This window comes from Scyliorhinus torazame, chromosome 7 (assembly GCF_047496885.1).
Source record: "Scyliorhinus torazame isolate Kashiwa2021f chromosome 7, sScyTor2.1, whole genome shotgun sequence".
Lineage (NCBI taxonomy): Eukaryota > Metazoa > Chordata > Chondrichthyes > Carcharhiniformes > Scyliorhinidae > Scyliorhinus > Scyliorhinus torazame.
In genome coordinates, this window is record NC_092713.1 from 59,709,999 (window position 1) to 59,730,138 (window position 20,140).

Sequence of the window (20,140 nt, forward strand, 5' to 3'; positions counted from 1 at the left end):
GGCAGGAGCATTATGGGGTTTGTGAGGGCGAATAAGACCCCGGGGGTAAGGAGAGGGTTTTTGGAGCGCAGTAGGGACCGAGGAGGGTTGGCGCTGCCGAATCTGGGGAGGTACTACAGGGCAGCAAATGTGGCAATGATCCGTAAGTGGGTGATGGAGGGAGAGGGGGCGGCATGGAAGAGGTTGGAGATGGCGTCCTGCAAAGGAACGAGCCTGGGGGCGCTGGTGACGGCACCGCTGCCGCTCTCGCCGTCAAGGTACACCACGGGTCCGGTGGTGGCGGCAACGCTAAAGATCTGGGGCCAGTGGAGACGGCACAGGGGTGCAAAGGGAGCCTCGGTGTGGTCCCCGATCAGTGATAACCACCGGTTTGTCCCGGGGAGGATGGACGGGGGGTTTCAGAGCTGGCATCGGGCGGGGATTAGAAGAATGGGGGACCTGTTCATTGATGGGACGTTTGCGAGCCTAGGGTCACTAGAGGAGAAGTTTGGGATACCCCTGGGAAATGCTTTCCGATACATGCAGGTGAGGGCGTTTGTGAGGCGGCAGGTGAGGGAATTCCCTTTGCTCCCGGCACAGGAAATTCAAGGAAGGGTGATCTCGGACGTATGGGTGGGAGAGGGCAAGGTGTCGGCAATATACCAGGAGATGAAAGAAGAGGGGGAGGCGTTAGTAGAGGAGCTGAAGGGAAAATGGGAGGAAGAGCTGGGGGAGGAGATTGAGGAGGGGCTATGGGCCGATGCCCTAGGTAGGGTTAATTTCTCCTCCTCGTGTGCCAGGCTTAGTCTGATACAATTTAAGGTGGTTCACAGAGCGCACTTGACGGGGGCGAGGCTGAGTAGGTTCTTTGTAGAGGACAGATGTGTGAGGTGCTCAGGAAGTCCGGCGAACCATGTCCATATGTTTTGCTCATGCCCGGCACTGGAGGGGTTCTGGAGGGGAGTGGCGGGAACAATATCTCAGGTGGTGAAAGCCCGGGTCAAGCCAAGCTGGGGGCTAGCAATATTTGGAGCAGTAGACGAGCCGGGAGTGCAGGAGGCGAAAGAGTCCGGCATTCTGGCCTTTGCGTCCCTAGTAGCCCGGCGAAGGATCTTGCTAATGTGGAAGGAGGCGAAGCCCCCCATGTGGAGACCTGGATAAATGACATGGCTGGGTTCATTAAGCTGGAGAGGATAACGTTTGCCTTGAGAGGGTCTGCGCAGGGGTTCTACAGGCGGTGGCAACCGTTCCTAGACTATCTCGCGGAGCGTTAGACGAAGGTCGGTCAGCAGCAGCAGCAACCCCGGGTGGGGGGATGGATGTCTTGTTTTGGGGGGGGTGGGGGTGTCTGCCTGGGGGGTACGTGAACAAGAGAACACATGAAAGATCTGGAAAACTGACATGTACGGGAGGAATCCAGTGTACAAAGCTCTGTAACATATCGTTTTACCATGTTTATTTCTTGCTATGTGCGTTTTCTTTCTATTTTGTTACGGGGGGGGGGGGGCTTTGTTTGTAAGGGTGAAAAATTGTGTTAAAAAAACTTTAATAAATATATTTTTAAAATATATATATATATATATATATATTTCCAAGTCAGGACGAAGAGATGCTTGATGGGAAATTTCCAGGTGATGGTGTTCCTTTGTACCTGCTGCCCTTGTCCTTCTAGATGGTAGTGGTCGTGGGTATGGAAGATACGAAGATACGGTCTAAGGAGCCTTGGCGAGTTCTCTTATTCTTCTACTACCACCTACTCTGGAGCAAAGCTTTAGATTTTAATCCTATCCTTACCACTCTCTTTGTCTTGTGTTCCATGACACCATTGTTATTTAAATTCCCCCGTCTTCTAACCTATCCCTGACTTTCTATTTTGCTCCACCTGTCCCTCGTCCCTTTTCAACAGCATAAAACTCTTCACATTTCTGCCTCGCTTCAGTTCCAAAGGAGAGTCATATTGGACTCAAAATGTTAACTCTGTTTCTCCCTCCTCAGACGCTGCCAGACCTGCGGACTTTTTCCAGTATTTTCTGCTTTTACTCATTTGTCTATGAGACACTTTACAGCCTTCTGGCTTCATCACCTAATTCAAACCATAAACCTTGCCTCCATTTTTTTGGACCGCAGCTTTTCATAATGATTCTGCTGTTCCCATTTACACCTCTTCTGGACCCATCTTTTGTTCCTTTGACCTTGCACCATCCTGTTGCCATTTAATCTTTCCTGCCTTCCATCCTACTATAATGCTTCTCTTTCATTCTCCACCACCACATCTACACCCTGCCCCTACAACACATGTATATTGACAAATGATTTACACCAAGGATTGTTTTTTAAAGACATTGGGAAAAATAGTTCTGCACGGATACATTTAAAAATTAACAGTAGCAGTGTACAAAACCTTCATAATATTGCATACCTCGAAAGCCACCTTCTAATAAAGTTGTAGCTCGTATTCTCTTCTGCCCACACCATTCGTACTCTTCAAACCTGTTCCCACTTGCACTCTCATTTTCTATGTCCACTGACTCATCATCATTTGTATAAGAGCCATCTCTCTGTGGATTAAAATAAATTGTTATGGTAATGAATCTTTTAACCATTTCAACCACTTTTAGGTTCCGTAAAATTAACACCTTTTCCGTTTTCTTTTTATTTAAAAGCAACCACTGGAAGAGAAAAGTGTCTCTTTTTATCCAGTTAGACTGATGACATTACTCAATAAAAATATTTAGAGTAACACAGTGAGAATACACAAGAATCACAGAATCAGAATCACAGAATTGTTACGGTGCAGGAGGTGGTCATTGGGCCCATCATGTATTTGTTTCTCAAACAAGAAAAACTGATGTTGCAATTCCTTTCATTCAGCTAAAGATTATCTTGTCTTCAGAATCTTGTATTAAACTGTTTCAAATTTATTCTCTTCCAGGTCTTTTCTGAAAAAAAGTTAAGATCTGTTTAATATGTATTTACTCAACTTGAAATGCTAGTTTTCCTGAGCATGATTTCCCCAAATGATCTTTTACTGATCAATGAATAGCACACTCTAGCAATTTTATTTACAATTGTAGGAACATGTACATGATAGGGATCTATTTAACAGGTATGCCATAATATTTTCGGATGCTTTCATTTTAGTCGTAGGTAGACATTAGACCCGGCTGATACTTATAATGCAATTCCGAAGGAGTGACATTTGAGTAAAGCAGCAAATTCGCCCAATATGCAAATTACAGCCAAAAGATTATTTTGTTCTTTCCTGCATTTCCCCCAAAAAACATGTTTCTCATCTATTTTTTGTTTTGCGTCCTGTTTCTTATCCCCAATTCCTGAAGGAAGTTCAAACACAAAATTATTCTCTTAGCAGTAACAAAATATCTTCGAGATTAGTATGCCTTGAAGGGCGATTTTATGGATTGTCTATACTCAGCTTCCAAGTTTTTGTGTTTAATTTGAAAACTAAATATTTTCATTAGAAGTAGGAAATAGTAATGTAGGACTGTGTACATGGTGCAAATTCACTGAAATTTGTGATAATTCCTAAGATAGAGTTCAAATGAAAAATAATGATACTAAATTAGCTTTAATTTAATGCAAAGAAAGAAAACTGCACCCGACTTCAGCAGGCTGATTCAACAAATATGCAATTTGGCAATATTATTACATTATGATACATTATAAATTATATAATACCGCAGAAGTTTGTGTAAAATGTTGTGCGAGAATGTTATAATTTTCCTGTTAGTAATTGTGAATATTTACACCCTTATCTGGATACATTTTTGTAAATTGAATAAATGTAAATTGAATAATACACAAAGGCCGTTAATTAAATGACACTGGTAGGTACAGGTTGCTTTCCTCCAGCCTTAAAATGTTGTGCATTGTAGGAGAGAAGCAAAAAATTACCCATAACTCTATCTTTAATTCTCCGTACATTTTTGAAGTCATTAAGGCCTAATTTCACTTGATGACTGAGGTACAGTAGAGAAAAGATATCCAGATATGGACTTATACACTTTAAGGAAAAATGGCAATGTTCTGACATCATTTGAAACCAATTTCTGACAAGTGAAATAATGGATAATGGTGCTGATTCCAATAAAAGTAATGATTTTTTTGGTCTGGAGCTGTACAAAGGTCATATGTGGGATATTATGCTCTACAATTCAATGCCTGTTGCATTTCATTACTTTCACAGCAATTATTTACCTATGTGGGCATGACTAGGACTGCATCTCTTGTTCCATATGGACTACTAATATTGGTCAAAAGATTTTCTAGCACAGATTGGAAAGGACTCTCAGGAAACAGCAGAGATATTAAATGAGTTCTTTGCATCAGTGTTATTCTGAAAATGTTAAACTAACAGGAATAACTTGCGCTGTCAACTGTAAGATTGCTAATGTTAAAAAGCATCAATATATTGTGCTTGACAGAATAAGGAACTAGAGTCCTTAAACAAGTATGATATGTAAGCCCCATTCTACCTTTAATAGCTCTCAAGAATCTGGGATGATTTTCTCAGATTGAAAGGATGCTAGTATGTCCAATTTTTCAAAAGGTTGATAAGGCAGAGCCAGTTAACTATAGCTCCATTAGTCTGCCTTCAATAATAGGCAAGAGGTGAAAGGTGTAGCAAAAGACACTTGCTACTTAGATATCTTTTTATTCGTTCATGGGATGTGGACGTCACTGGCTGAACCAGCATTTATTGACAGTCCATAATTGCCCTTGAGAAGATGGTGGTGAACTGCCTTCTTGAACCACTGCAGTCCATGTCATGTTGGCCATTCACAGTGCTGTTATGGAGGGATTTCTAGGATTTTGGCCAGACAGTGAAGGTATGGCTATAGCATAGGAAGTCAGGATGGTGCGTGGCTTGGATGGGAACTTAGAAGTAGCCATGTTGCCATGTATCTGCTGCTCTTGTTCTTCTAGGTGATAGAAAACACAGGTTTGGATGGTGCTGTTGAAGGAGCCTTGCTGCATTGCATCGTGTAGGTGGTACTACTGTTGCTGCCTTCCAGCGGTGTTAGAGGGAGTTAATGTTGAAGGTGGTGAATGGGGTGCCAATCAAGCTGGCTGCTTTGTTCTGGATGGTGTCAAGCTTCTTGAGTGTTGTAGGATCTGCACTCATTCAAGCAGGTGGAGAATATTCCACTACACTCCTGACTTGTGCCTGAACAAGCTTTGATTCAGGAGGCGATCAATAAAGCATCATTAGAGACAGTCAGCATTGTTGCTGGAAAGTAGTGGGAAAGTAGTAGTCTTAGTGGGAAAAGAGGGGGAGGGAGGAGAGAGAGAGAGAGAGAGAGAGAGAGAGAGAGAGAGGGAGGGAGGGAGGAGAGAGAGAGGGAGGGAGGGAGGAGAGAGAGAGAGAGAGAGGGAGGAGAGAGAGAGAGTGAGAGGGAGGGAGGGAGAGAGAGAGAGAGAGAGAGATTGAGAGACAGACAGACAGGGAGAGAGATAGACAGACAGGCAGACAGACAGAGATTGATGCTCTGGAGTTCAAATTCCACCATGGCAGATAGTAAAATTTGAATTCAGTACAAATCTGGAACAAAAGGTCCAAGGGTAGGTCAGTACGGTGGCGCAGTAGTTAGCAATGCTGCCTCACAGCGCCGAGGACCGGGGTTCGATCACTGCCCTGGGTCACTGTCCATATAAGTTTGCACACTTTCCCAGTGTCTGCGTATGTTTCACCCCCACAACCCAAAGATGCGCAGGGTAGGTGGGTTGGCCACGCTAAATTGCCCCCTAATTGTAATTTTCTTCTTAAAAAGGCAAAAGTCCAATGATCCACAGCAATGTGGTTGACTCTTAAATGCCCTCTGAAATGGCCCAGCAAACCACACGGTTCAAGGGCAATTCGGGATGGGCCCAGTCAGTGATGCCATGAATTAATTTTTTTAAAACCTGTACTTTCAGAAAGAATTTGAAAAGCTAACTCACAAGAAGCTCCTCTGATATAACTAGTGCAATGGATTAATAATTGGCTTTAAATTTCAAACAGGCAAAACTAAGTGTGTTGTTAGGTAGCACTTCTTTTCTCAGAGAATAGTAGATCTGTAGAACAGGTTGCCAGCTGGGGTCCTGTTTAAATTTGCAGGTCAGTTTCTCAATTATGTCGTCTGGATTATGGTCAACCATAATATTAGCTGTAGGGATGAGCAGGGGAGCAGTGATGGCTTCTCTGTAGGGTCAGACCTATCATCGGAACAGGAGTAGGCTATTCAGCCCATCAAAACTGCTCTGCAGTTGATCACCTACCTTTCAACATACTTTCCTGTGATGTCAGTAGTCTCCAGAAATCTATTAATTTCTGTTTTTTGAAATGTTCAATTATTGAGCTTCCATAGCCCTCTGGGGTAGATAATTCCAAAGGTTCACTAGCCTCTGAGTGAAGAAATTTCTCCTCATCTTAGTTTCAAATGGCCTAACCCTTATCCTGAGATTATGTCCACTGGTTTTAGACTCATAAGCAAGGGTAAACATCTCAGTGGGCTAAACAGCTGGCTTGTAATCCAGAACAAGGCCAGCAGCGTGGGTTCAATTCCTGTACCGGCCTCCCCGAACAGGCGCCGGAATGTGGTGACTAGGGGCTTTTCACAGTAATTTCATTGAAGCCTACTTGTGGCAATAAGCAATTATTATTATTATACTCGACCCTGTCACACCTTGTAGGAATTTTTAAAGTTTCAATGAGGTCATCCCTCACTCTTCAAAACTCTAGGGAATACAGACCCAATCTCTTAATCTCTCATCAGATAATCCTGCCATCCCAGGTGGCAGATCAAAGGACAGCAGTTTAAAAAGAAGAGGTATCTTTATGATTCAGGGATAGATGTACTCTTCCAAGCCTCACAACGAAACCTCAGGCCTCCCTTTCCCCATATTCCTCTCCTAATCGCAACCAGAAAATGCCTCCCAAATCGCCTCCGTTATCTCACTGCCTGGCATCACTCCCACGGGACTCCAGCTATGACCTACTGCCACTAAATTCCTGCTCCTGACCGCCAACCTGACAGTTGATCTGCTCTGGTTCAGATGAAACTCCAGAAGCAAACGAGAACTAGCCATTTAAATCGGCCAGGCTGCCATGTCCCACGATTTGCCATCCACTTCAAGGGTCTGTTCTGTCCTCACTTTATAACAGCCTTTATTAATGTCCCTCCGTATCAGCTTTATAATGGGGTCTATATCAATTTTGCATTAAAATAATTCTTTAAAATTGCATGTTTTCTTTTCCAATAGTCCCACCCTCTGCAGTGTAAGGAGACTTTGACTGCACAATAGCAGGTTAGCTGACAAGGAGTTAAAACACAATATAGCAATTCTTTAAAAACTATAAATCCAAGAACCCAAGGGATCTGCAAAGAGCAGCAAAATTGAGAAAGAACTGCTGGGCCGAATCTCACCATGCAGAATAAATCATCGGATACACTCTTTTCTAACTACAGGAGCCCCTCATTCAAACACAATACATCATTTAGCAGCTGAAGTGTAGGCCTGTGCCCCTTTAAGGTTACAAAGCCCAACTAATGTTAATTAAACACAGGGTGAGTTCAATCAAGCATTAACTGCTACTCAAGCTTGATGTACCCTGGCTTGGTTTGCGAGAATGTCCATTAAGATTCTGTAACATTTTTATTTTGGTATGTTTCGTTCATTGACACGTTGACAATTACTGCTTTTGTTTCTTCAAACATTCTTTTAGTGTAACACAGAAATTTGCATTAGACAGCGTGAGACATCTGAAGCATGATGGACTGGATATGGTACTCAAATATGGAAACATATTGTATAACTAATAGAAATAATGTCATTACTCACATGGAGTCAGAAGATAGGCTTCTTTATGCCATATAAAATATATCAGGACCACTGATTTATGATGATCGGATAAATGAAAGCGTTTTTATGACATACTCTTACGGTAGTTTAAGCAGTCTTTTCTGCCTCAAATTATGTCCATACTTGCATGGAATCTGTAAATTAGTGAACTTGACTATTATGTATTTTTAGTTATGTGCTCATTTTGTGTCTTACCTTATCTTGAAGCCCAGGACGCACATGAAAATGGTAGGAGTTCATGTTGCAGATAGGTAGGAGGTTCTGTAATGGTGTGGGTGAGCTTGGGTTTTGGAGTTGAAGAGAGGTGTCTTAGATTCTAATAGTAGTTGGGAGTCTGGTTAGGTGAGAGGAGTAAAACAGTGTTGCAGTGTGGATATCCTGGGAAGACAAAGGAGTGCTCCAGGGTCTGCAAGTAAGGAGATTGTCACATTGGAAGTGTGAAAATGATGTGCAGACAGAGCTGGCTTGTGACAGTAGCAGCAGTATGCTCTTGGGTATACTGGAAAGGGTCTCCCAAGAGGTGAGAGCAGTGAGGTGTGGAGTCATGGGCCGGGATTCTCCGAGCCTCCACGCTGAAATGGCTCTTGGCGCGTGGGCGGAGAATGGGGCCTCAGACCCTCGATCGGGTCCGATGCCGGGACGCGATTCTCCGGCGGCCGGAGAATCGGCGCCAGTCGCACGTGTGTGGTTGACGCGACACCGGTCGGGGGGCCATTTAAAGAGGCCCCCGCGACGATTCTCCGTGGTCGACCGGCCGAGATCCCACCGGCGTGGTTCACATATGGTTCCAACTGGCGAGAGCTCGGTATCGCGGCTGCAGTGCCCGTCCTGGTGGGGGGGGATCAGTCTCCCGGGGGGGGGGGGGGCTCCACAACGGACAGACCCGCGCGATCTGGGGGGGGCCTACCTTCTTCTGCGCAGGCCCGATGTGTGGCTCCACCATGTTGCTCGGCGTAAGCAGCCGGCACGCGCATGCGCGGACCCGCGGCGAGCAGTGCAGGGCCGCGTACGGCAGCTGGAGCAGCGCGGAGCACTCTGGCCCCCTGTGGGCTACAGAATCACCGGGCCAAGAGGCCCGTTGACGCCGGCGTGAAACACTCCGGTGTTTACACCTGCGTCAACACATAGCCTCGTTTTTAGAGAATCCCGGCCATGAGCATTCGACAGAATATGGCATTATGGCTCTTTTTATAATGGGGTTGGTACTGGTGAAGTGCCAGCAGTGTTCAGGATGGGGAAAGGATAAAATAGAGGATTGGGTCATGAAAAGCAAGAGGCAGGTGTAGAAATAGAAAGCAGAGACAAGAGAATCTGGAAATGGTGCGCTGCCAAAATGGAAATGGCTAGTTTATCAGCGATTGTAGATCATGTCAGGTAGAGGGAAAGGTGGCAAGGCAGAGCCAAGCAACACTGAAAAATTGCTTCATGATCATGTCTAGGGTGTTACTAAGCCAGTCATTCGCCACCTGGCTTGCCATGGGGACGTAAAACGCATTTCCGGTTTCATATACAAAGAGCTTTGTGAACTCCTTGAAGATTTCCTTGAAAACATTATCAGGGACTCGGTTACCTACACTGAGCATGCCAAACGCAAAATGGTGGCAGTCATGAATGTAGTGTATGCACCAGGAATGGACCCTGTGTAGCTTTGGTGGTTGAAGATAATTTAAGATTCTAACCTTGAAGGATAGCTGGGATAGAGATGACCAGATGTGGTAGCATGGTGAGGATGTTTATTAGATTAAGAATACTGGGAGAAGGATACTGGGAAAATCACCAATGGGAGAAGTGTTATAGCTCTAGGAGCATGAGGAAGGTATGTCAGGCATCAGGAACAACAGAAATATATCGATATCCTAACCAGATTCCTGAGAAGGTTAGGGCAGCACAAGTAGATAGCACTGTGGCTTCACAGTGCCAGGGTCCCAGGTTCGATTCCCCGATGGGCCACTGTGTGTGTGGAGTCTGCATGTTCTCCCCGTGTCTGCGTGGGTTTCCTCCAGGTGCTCCGGTTTCCTCCCACAGTCCAAAGACGTGCAGGTTAGGTGGATTGGCCATGATAAATTGCCCTTCGTGACCAAAATGGTTAGGAGGGGTTATTGGGTTACAGGGGTAGGGTGGAAGTGAGGACTTAAGTGGGTCAGTGCAGACTCAATGGGCCGAATGGCCTCCTTCTGCACTGTATGTTCTATGTTCTATGTGAAGGTCCAAGAGAGAAAAAAAAGACTTGTTGGTGGTCCAACATGCCCAACAACTACCTTGTCCAGACAGGCTTCCACATGTCTACTCATCTGTTCCACAGATCCAGAGAGCGTCTCATTGCATAGCGGACATACCTGGCCATCCTCGGAGGCCTTCTTCCTCTTGTTTTTCCCTATCCGTGCTAGAAAAACAAGAAAGAAACAGGGAATTACTATCAATGTTCTTTCATCAAAAAGTTCCAAAACTCTCATACAGTTTAACAACATATTAATGTTAAGTCTTTACAGGAGTTGAATTTTAAATAAAAAGTGTACAAAACTAATCTGTCAAGCTTTGAACTGAATTTGAACTTAACAACGAAGGAATACCAAGTGCAAACAGGTACAGATGAATAGCAGTACATTTATCTAGTCTGATAGGAGGAGACTAGTACAGCGAGAATTTGACTGCTAAATACATTCCACCACCAACCCTAATTACACTACATTGTCAAGACACTTCCCTTACTACCTTTCTACATATTGCGTCTAAGAAACAATGTACATAGTGAGGTTTTATTATCCTCTGCACTACCAGTGAGGGTTGCTGTACGAGGGTTTCTACAACATTAACGTTAGCTTAATGGATGAATGCATTTTTAATCCATTTGTACTCTACAGCAATGCACAGCCTTGAGAACAACCCAGCTGACAGGCAAGCAAGCATGTTTTCTATTTTACAATACATATATTCATTTACTCTATCTAAAAACATTTTTATTTCATATCATTAATGCTTATAGCACAGTAAAGAAACTTTAAAAAGCACGCTCAACTTCTTCTGAAAAATGTCTATGAATCAAAGCCTGTTCCATGTACTTTCCCCACTATGAGTGCAGATTTCTTTAGACATTGGGATCTAAAGGCCACTCAAGTCATTGCAAAAATTGGCACTGTTTATGTAAGTGCTCACTCTCAGAGATGCTGCTTCTTGGATGGGAAGTTAAATCCAGTCTGCTTGCTCACATGGATGTATAGGTTCCATGGGACTGTTCAAGGAAGAGCAGGGAGTTATCCCCGTATCTTGGATACCAAGTCTCTCGCAAGCAGCACCATTATAAAAATGTATCGGTCATTTATCTCATCTGCCATTAATGTAGTTTGCTGGGGAAATATTGGAATGGCTGGTTGGCCAGCTCAACAGTGACTGCATTGCAAAGAATAATTGTGAAGTGCTGTGGAGCATCCTGAGAACACAATGAGATTCTGTAAAAAAGCAAATTATTTTCTTATAGCTCAGTACAACATGGGTTAACAGGAGATTTGTCAACCCCGAGCCAAAAACAATTCCATCAACAATTCAGTAAAAGAAAAAAAATAGAAATTTGACATTCATTACTATTTAATAAAAAGATAAAAATAAATGTTCTGGAACAAAAGTTAAATGGCAGCAAATTGTCGGTATATCAGTAATAGCACACTCTTTCGACTGCTAAATTAGAGAGACCAGGAGTAGTTGAACAAGGAAACTTAATTAGGCCGTACAGTTAGTAATACATTGCTGCCCGGTTTAATGTATTGCAAGTCAAAGATGGTTTAAGACTCTCTCATGTCTAGACACCAAAAATAAATAAATAAAGGTTTTTAAACAGTGCCCAAACACAGAGGGAAAGTTTAATTTATGTAGAAGCTCCCTTGCCTGGGTAAAAATCAATGAGAGACTGTACCTCATCATTTGCAGGCTGGTGGCAGGAAGCTGCACCATTCTGCCTTTTAACAACTATAACAAAAAAATCATTTTTATTTTAAAACAGCACAAAATGGTTGGATTCTATTTAACTCATGCATATCACAGAAAATAACATATTTTTAATGTCTGGGTAAAATAAAAGTTTTGTCATAGTTACCTGAACCATTTTTCCTTCTATTTTATCAAAGTTGCTATTCTAGAGTATTGTGTCAAAAAGGCAGAACAAAAATCCTCCAAAAAAGTCTCTCTTCCCAATTCCCTTCCCCATGTCATTCCTACCATGGCAGTACGAAAATTGTGTTTCTCTTTGATGGCTTCACCAGTTTATGTTCAGTGGCCAAGCCATCCAGTCTACGAAGATTACAAGTTGGATAAGGAGTTAGCTGATCTCTAACAATCCAAGTTTGCATTTGTCGGAAAGTTATAAAGTTGGAGGGTTCTGCGGTGTTCAAGCAGACGCAGTGTTTGAAATGATCAGGCCAGCAGGACTAGGGACCACTCATACGTACAGAGAAAACAGGTCATTGGATTTCTGCAAGTATTACTTTTCCTCAGAGAGTGAACACTTTGTGAAACACCACCCTAGAAATTGATGCTGCAGTTCTTCAAAAAAAATAATGAGACAAATTTATGTAAAATAAGGTGGGGATCAGCTAATATCACTCCAGTATGCAGTCGTGTTGGAGGAGCCTTCTTTTGGACCTGTCTTTCCACCAAGTTCCCACCTGCATTCTCAGGTGAGGGTACAAGATTCTGTGGCACAATTATTCAATGATGATCAGGAGAGCCTTGGTGCCCTGACCAATATTGAAACCTTAACCAATATGACTAAAAATTAGTCATTGTAATATTTCTGCTGCACAATAACTGAATACACATCGATGGTGCTAAAGCTCTTCCACCCTTTATTATGGTGCCAAAGCCCTAGCTTTATTACATCCTGTGGTTGTGAAACTCAACAGTTTTTCTTTCTTAAAATCCAATAAAAGCAGGGTGCATGCATGCGAGTCTGGCAACACAATAGGTTTCAAATACATTTGCAAAACTGCAAAGATACCAAAGGGAAAGCTCACAAGAATAAATGAGAAATATAATTGGAGCTGTTAGGTAACTACAAGGTCTGCAGTTTACCTGAACAAATGCTTTTCAAACTTTTTTGTCCACAAACCACTTAGTTGGGGCTGAAGACACCTCAAAACATCTATCGATCCTACCCTACCCACTTTTGCTTCCCACTGCCAAAATAAACTCATACAGTGAACTTCTTGAAACTTTAAATATTTTGTTGATTTTTCCCTACTAAACATTATAAATTAACCCACATTAATTATCTTACTAAATATCACAAGTATGATATAACACTATGCCAGAAACAAAAATATTGACATTTTCATATTATAAATATTAATACTACAAGAGAACACGTTTATTTGAATCATTCCACAGGTTAGAAAATCAAAATAATCGTTTTCTGGGAAACTAATACTGTCCTTACCGTACATCCATGATAGTCAAACACGATCAACATCAGCACAAATCTTGCTTATATAAGGCTACATTGTTGTTGCTCAGGCTTATGAAAACTCGTGCCGCGACATGTGGGTACCAGTCCGGCTGTGACCTCATACGAGTAGTGGATTTGAGAGTCCTCACTCGTTCTCTCAGGTTGCCTGAGGCAGTGGTCTTGTGCGTTAATCATTTGCGTTTTGAACAGGTCCATGGGCCACACTTTCAAAACCACTGACTTAAAATGATTGAGCCTTATCATTTATATAATCATTTATATAAATGATTTGGAGGAAAATGTAACTGGTCGGACTAGTAAGTTTGCAGACGACACAAAGGTTGGTGGAATTGCGGATAGCGATGAGGACTGTCGGAGGATACAGCAGGATTTAGATTGTTTGGAGACTTGGGCAGAGAGATGGCAGATGGAGTTTAATCCGGACAAATGTGAGGTAATGCATTTTGGAAGGTCTAATGCAGGCAGGGAATATACAGTGAATGGTAGAACCCTCAAGAGTGTTGAAAGTCAAAGAGATCTAGGAGTACAGGTACACAGGTCATTGAAAGGGGCAACACAGGTGGAGAAGGTAGTCAAGAAGGCATACGGCATGCTTGCCTTCATTGGCCGGGGCATTGAGTATAAGAATTGGCAAGTCATGTTGCAGCTGTATAGAACCTTAGTTAGGCCACACTTGGAGTATAGTGTTCAATTCTGGTCGCCACACTACCAGAAGGATGTGGAGGCTTTAGAGAGGGTGCAGAAGAGATTTACCAGAATGTTGCCTGGTATGGAGGGCATTAGCTATGAGGAGCGGTTGAATAAACTCGGTTTGTTCTCACTGGAACGAAGGAGGTTGAGGGGAGACCTGATAGAGGTATAGAAAATTATGAGGGGCATAGACAGAGTGGATAGTCAGAGGCTTTTCCCCAGGGTAGAGGGGTCAATTACTAGGGGGCATAGGTTTAAGGTGAGAGGGGCAAGGTTTAGAGTAGATGTACGAGGCAAGTTTTTTACGCAGAGGGTAGTGGGTGCCTGGAACTCGCTACCGGAGGAGATGGTGGAAGCAGGGACGATAGTGACATTTAAGGGGCATCTTGACAAATACATGAATAGGATGGGAATAGAGGGATACAGACCCAGGAAGTGTAGAAGATTGTAGTTTAGTCGGGCAGCATGGTCGGCACGGGCTTGGAGGGCCGAAGGGCCTGTTCCTGTGCTGTACATTTCTTTGTTCTTTGTTCTTATATGATATAAAATGTAACAAAAAGTTGGCAATTGCACAAGAACCAAGTGACACTCACTTGTCTCAGGTTTTATTCCTTTTCCATGCATTCATAGCAGTTAACAATCAAAAGACTGGGAGGTGCCATTCAGATTTCAGCTATGCAGCACTAAGTTCTCCTTGGTGTCTTGACCAATATTGAAACCTCAACCAATATCACAAACACAGATTATTTAGTCATCATTATATCTCTGTTTGTAGAACCTTGCTGCACAACTTGGATTGCAGCTGGCTGGAACTTTCATTGTCTCTTTTAAGAGAATGCTCTGTGTACAGGTATGTGGCCAGATCTCTTCTAATAGTTGGAAATTTAGTAGAGAGGGGAAAACCAGACTTTCAAAATATTTACATTCAGAAAATGGAGGCTTCAAAAAGGTTTACAAGGGATCTGTTCTTAGCCAGGTTTGACAGCACGCTGGCTTTAAAAAGTTTGAGACCACAACCCTCAAGATGCTTCACTCAGGCTTACTTTGGAGTCAGTGACACCAGATGTAATCTTGGCCGTTCAGCACCAGTGCGTTGCAAAAAGGAAAATGTTTTATATAAACATGTCCAGCAAATTCAGGACGCTTCTAATCTCATGTGCAGCAAAGCCAAACAAGATGAAGTCATCATTCTTGCTGTCATTAAAACATCCTTTATGGGGTGGGCACAGTGGTTAGCACTGCTGCTTACGGCGCTGAGGACCCAGATTAGATCCCGGCCAAGGGTCACTGTCTGTGTAGCATTTGCACATTCTCCCCCTGTCTGCGTGGGTTTCACGCCCACAACCCAAAGATGTGCACATTAAGTGAATTGGCCATGCTAAATTCCCCTTAATTGGAAAAAAATAATTGGGTACTCTAAATTTTTTTTTTTTAAATCATCCTTTAGGTCAAAAAAATTACTTTTGAATCCACCGGCTGCAATCCACTAATTAAAATGTTTTAAAGAGGCCAAAACCACATTCCAGTGACTTGTACTTGCAGCCAAAGATGGCTACACAACTTACATCACTGTGTCTTCCACATTCCAAAACCACTGAGATAGAGTCTTCCTGCCAGCAAAATCCAAGACAATGGCATCAGGGGAATGTGAATGAACCACTATCATCCCCTATCCCATTAGCACAGCATCCAGATACTCATCCGGGTGGACACAAACCATTAAATAAAACCACTTGGACAATGGAACCCTGGCTGACAGAAGGATTCCCAGACAAGAACTAATCATGGAATACACTGGCCGTGGCCTGGTTTAAATCCCTGGACAGTTGGAGACAGCCAAGTGACAACTCAAACCTTGTGTCTTTTAAGTACCTGCTTTCTCTGCAGGTTAGGACACATAATTAGGACGTTGAAGGAACAAAAACAATGGGTTCTTTCCTCCCTTTCACTCTCCATCCAACTTATAAGCTTTTGAACTCTGTCTGCTGAATGTGACTAATACAGGTGCCGCAGTCAAAGCATTTGAAAGAAGTCAGTCCAACATTAATCTTCAGAAGAACAGATAAACAGTCCGTCTGCATCTTTGAGTCGCATCGAAGCCAGAAGCTTCAGGACCAAGTGACAGCAACAGGACTGCCAATTTTTGCCTGCAACCAGCCAAGTCACCAACCTCCACAAACTGTATACCCCTCAAATTCTACTGGACTCTAATTGTTAATCTATCAGTCCCCACTCTGTCATCTCTTTATTCTCGTGCAAACTTCAGAAGAAGGAGCATATTTTATTATTTTTACTTAGATTGGGTTAAGTACACTAAAAGCTATCCTGTTTTCTTTGTTAAAACTTGAGAAAACCTGTATAATTGTGACTTTTATGATCACAGCATGTAAACAGTTAAACAACTGCTGAATTGGCAAGCATGTCTATTTTAACAAAAAAAAAGCTGTTCCAGTCAAACAAGGAGAGGGGAAAGAGGGGAGCAAATTACTCCTCCTCACCCGATGGTAACATTAGTTATCAGAATGGTTCACGCTGTTCTGCAGTTATACTGACTGGATAGTAAGGAACTTATTATAGGCATCCGCTGGAGAAAAGAAACAATTTCTGCACCCCACCATATTCACAGGCATTTTCTTAGTTTCAAGGTATTGAGAACAAGTTCATTGAATCAAACATCAAAGGGGACAGACACATCAAATTTAAAAAAGCAATAAATCTCAAGGAGTCTGTTCTTGCCTGTATGAAAATTAATCGAAGAAATAATTTATCATGACAATTAGGGTCTTAATTTAAATAGCAATCAGACAGCAGATTAAACGTGTCGTGGTAGGAAAACTAAGCTATTTCGAGAGTCCATTTCACTCGACAGTCTCACTCCCAAACTGTCCTCTATCTCCTCCCAATCCCCAGTGCTCATTGTACAAATTTATGCATTTTCCTTCCCTTATCCTTTTCTTTAAAAACTGTCCTGCACGTAATTAGAAATTTAACGCTGCAGAACACTGCCTATTACATTGTGATTCTTTGTTCTTTCTTAACTGCATATTGAGTGACGCCACATTAATTTTTAGGTACAAGTAATATCAACCATCCACGGCTATATGCAGATTATTCAGCTGTCTCTGGCTAAATACTAAATGAATAATCTCTGTTCTAATCGACAATGTACTTTTGAAAGGCTCAGCTGAATAGGAAAACCTAGCACAATTATGCAGGGCCCACTAGTGTAACTACTATTGAATGCTTAATATCCAGGCTCCAGAGAAATACAATTCTTCTACTGTCTTCTACAGAGTGCAAACCTAATAGGACATTACTGAAGCAGGATGAAATTATGACCCAGGATTAGCTTTGAACCCATGGTGGCACAGGTGATGGAAAAGTCAATATAAAACTAAACTTTTTGAATACATCAGAGAGATTGACTTTTTTTTTTTTAAAAAGCTTACAAAAATTAATTTCAAATTAAAAATTGCCCTTTATTTTCAGTTCCTGAGTTGTTGCACAGTATAACAAAAGAAAACAAGTGAATTAGGCTCATCAGAAACTTCGATGCATATGTTGGTCCATTCCACCCGGTGCTGATTTCTGTGGAACACATGCCAGGGACTGTCACTCTCAAAAAGAGACAAAGATTTTTTTCAAGGATCCTTAATGATAGACAGCGAAGAGGAACTGATGTATTTATTGCAGGCGTGATTTTGTGTATCAGCCTCAGGAGAGACTGATTTGAGATACAAAATTGAAAAAGGTTCAGACAGTTTTTACTACCATTTGTTGAGATTAAATTATGAGGGAATACTTCAGCTTTGGGTTTTAACTTGGCCTTTAGCTCGGTGAATGGAACCTATTCAGTCAACATTATTCTGACTGTTTTGAAGTTGGACCTTGCCACCAGTGTTAGAATGTAAGAAAGGGCTAGAAACCTAAAACCCGTCTTTCCAACCACCTCTGTGGTGTTCATTATGGGAGGATCTCAAAGACTAGGTTCTCTTTTTTTGGCCATCTCCCACTCTGGTGAGGTGAGGTGACAGTGAAATCAAGGCAGTAACTAGCAAAGTGCAACATCAAGGAGTACTAGCAAAATTGGGGTCAAAGGGAATCGGGGGGGGGGGGGGGGGAACTCTCCACTGGTTGGACTCATATTTAGCACAAAGGAAGATGATTGAGGTTCTTAGAGGTCAATCATCTCAGTCCTGGGACATCACTGCAGGAGTTCCTCGGGATGGTGTCCTAGACCCAACCATCTTCAGCTGCTTCATCAATGACCTTCCTTCCAACATAATAATAATAATCTTTTACTGTCACAAGTATGAAGTTACTGTGAAAAGCCCCCAGTCGCCACATTCTGCCGCCTGTTTGGGTAAGCTGGTACGGGAATTTAACCCACGCTGCTGGCCTTGTTCTGCATTACAAACCAGCTGTCTAGCCCACTGAACTAACCCAGCCCTTAAGATCAGGTATGGGGATGTTCACTGATGATTGCACAATGTTCAACACCATTTGTGACTCCTCAGATACTGAAGCACTCCATGCCTACACGTAGCAAAACCTGGACAACATTCAGGCTTAGGCTGATAAGTGGAAAGTAACATTAGTGTCACACAAGTGATGGCAATGACCATCTTCCATCGAGAGAATCCAACCATCTCTCTTGACATTCAAGCGCATTATTGTCGTTGAATCCCCCACTATCAAATTCCTGCGAGTTGCCATTGACCAGAAAAAGAGCTGGATGAGAATTTTAAATACTGTGGCTACAAGAGAAGGTCAGAGACTCAGAATTCTGCAGACTTATCACCAGCTGACTCCCAAAAGCCTATTCACCACCTTGGCACAGGTCAGGAGTGAGATGGAATACTCTCCACTGACCTGAATGAGTGCAGCTCCAACAACACTCAGGAAGCTCAACACCATCCAGGACAAAGCAGCCCCCTTGATTGGCACCCCACCCACCACCTTCAACATTCACTCCCTTCACCATCAACTCACAGTAACAACAGTGTACCATCTACAAAATGCACTGTAGCAACTCATCAAGGCTCCTTTGACAGCACTTTCCAAACTTTCAAACCTTACCACCTAGAAAGACAAGAGCAGAAGGTGGGTAAGAACACTAGCACCTACAAGTCACCCTGCAAGTCACAGGTCATCCTGACTTGGAACTGTATCGACATTCCTTCACTGTTACTGGGTCGAAATTCTGAAACTCCTTTTTCAATAGCACTGTGGTGTACCCACACCACATGGACTACAGCAGTAAAGGCAGTGGCTCACTACCACCTTTTCAAGGGCAATTAGGGGTGAGCAATAATAGTGGCCTTGCCAGCAACACCCATATCGCATGGAAGAAATTAAAAAATTCTTAATTCAGCAATATCGTTAAAAATTTTACTTGCAGAAACAAATAGATCAAGTATCATAAATCTAAATTAATACATGATGCATAATAACAATCATCTGACAGTTCATATATAAATATTGAACCCAATGGAACTCAGTACAAATGCTACATTAAAAGAAAGCAATGCACTTGAGGCTTCAGATAAAATGGGGAAATCACTTCAGCTCTTTCCCTGGAATTTAAAATATAGCCTGAATCCTCACCCACTACTCATTAATATTCACATATGGTTCTGTTACAAGCAGATTGCTATCACCACAGCTGAGTAGCTGCTTGGAAGCTGATCTTAATCCCAATGGCAATAAGAGCGAAATTGTCGGGTCCGTGATTAAGCGGACAGCAGACTAATAAAAGGAGGTTGAACTTTACTTACCTGACACCCTTAGTATAGAGTACTTCTAGGAATGTTGCATCCAAAACAGTTAAGACTGAATTAATTAGAAGTGATTACACTATCATCATTAATTAATTATCTGGTAATCACACTCCTGTGTACTTTAACATCTGTGTTGCACTGACAGAATCTAGCCCCAATCGGTGCCTGTTGGTGAGTTAGGCTATTCATTCAAACTGATTCAACATGATGTTTCTGGTTCATATAATACTGTAAACTACAGCCTGGATCTAAACTAAATCAAAATACTCCATTGTTGCCCCTCTGGAAGACAAAGTGGCATTTGAACAACATTGCCAAGACAATAGAAAAAGGGCAGTTCCGATTTTCTACAGTCTGAACACACATTCATTCAATT

General features: G+C 42.5%; 1 protein-coding gene across 6 annotated transcripts in view; it reads right to left on the bottom strand.

The window, feature by feature from the left end:
- The window catches only part of rnf220a (ring finger protein 220a), a 617,071-nt gene that overhangs the window by 113,461 nt on the left and 483,470 nt on the right, over positions 1 to 20,140 (bottom strand). For 4 of the 6 annotated variants that reach the window (XM_072510765.1, XM_072510764.1, XM_072510768.1 and 1 more), the window contains exons 7-8: positions 10,098 to 10,222; positions 2,399 to 2,537 (exon numbers count right to left, since the gene is read on the bottom strand). In XM_072510765.1, the coding sequence (XP_072366866.1) occupies positions 2,399 to 2,537; positions 10,098 to 10,222 (264 nt within the window). The remainder of the gene's footprint in view (positions 1 to 2,398; positions 2,538 to 10,097; positions 10,223 to 20,140) is intronic. The other 2 variants (XM_072510766.1, XM_072510769.1) reach the window with 1 other exon arrangement.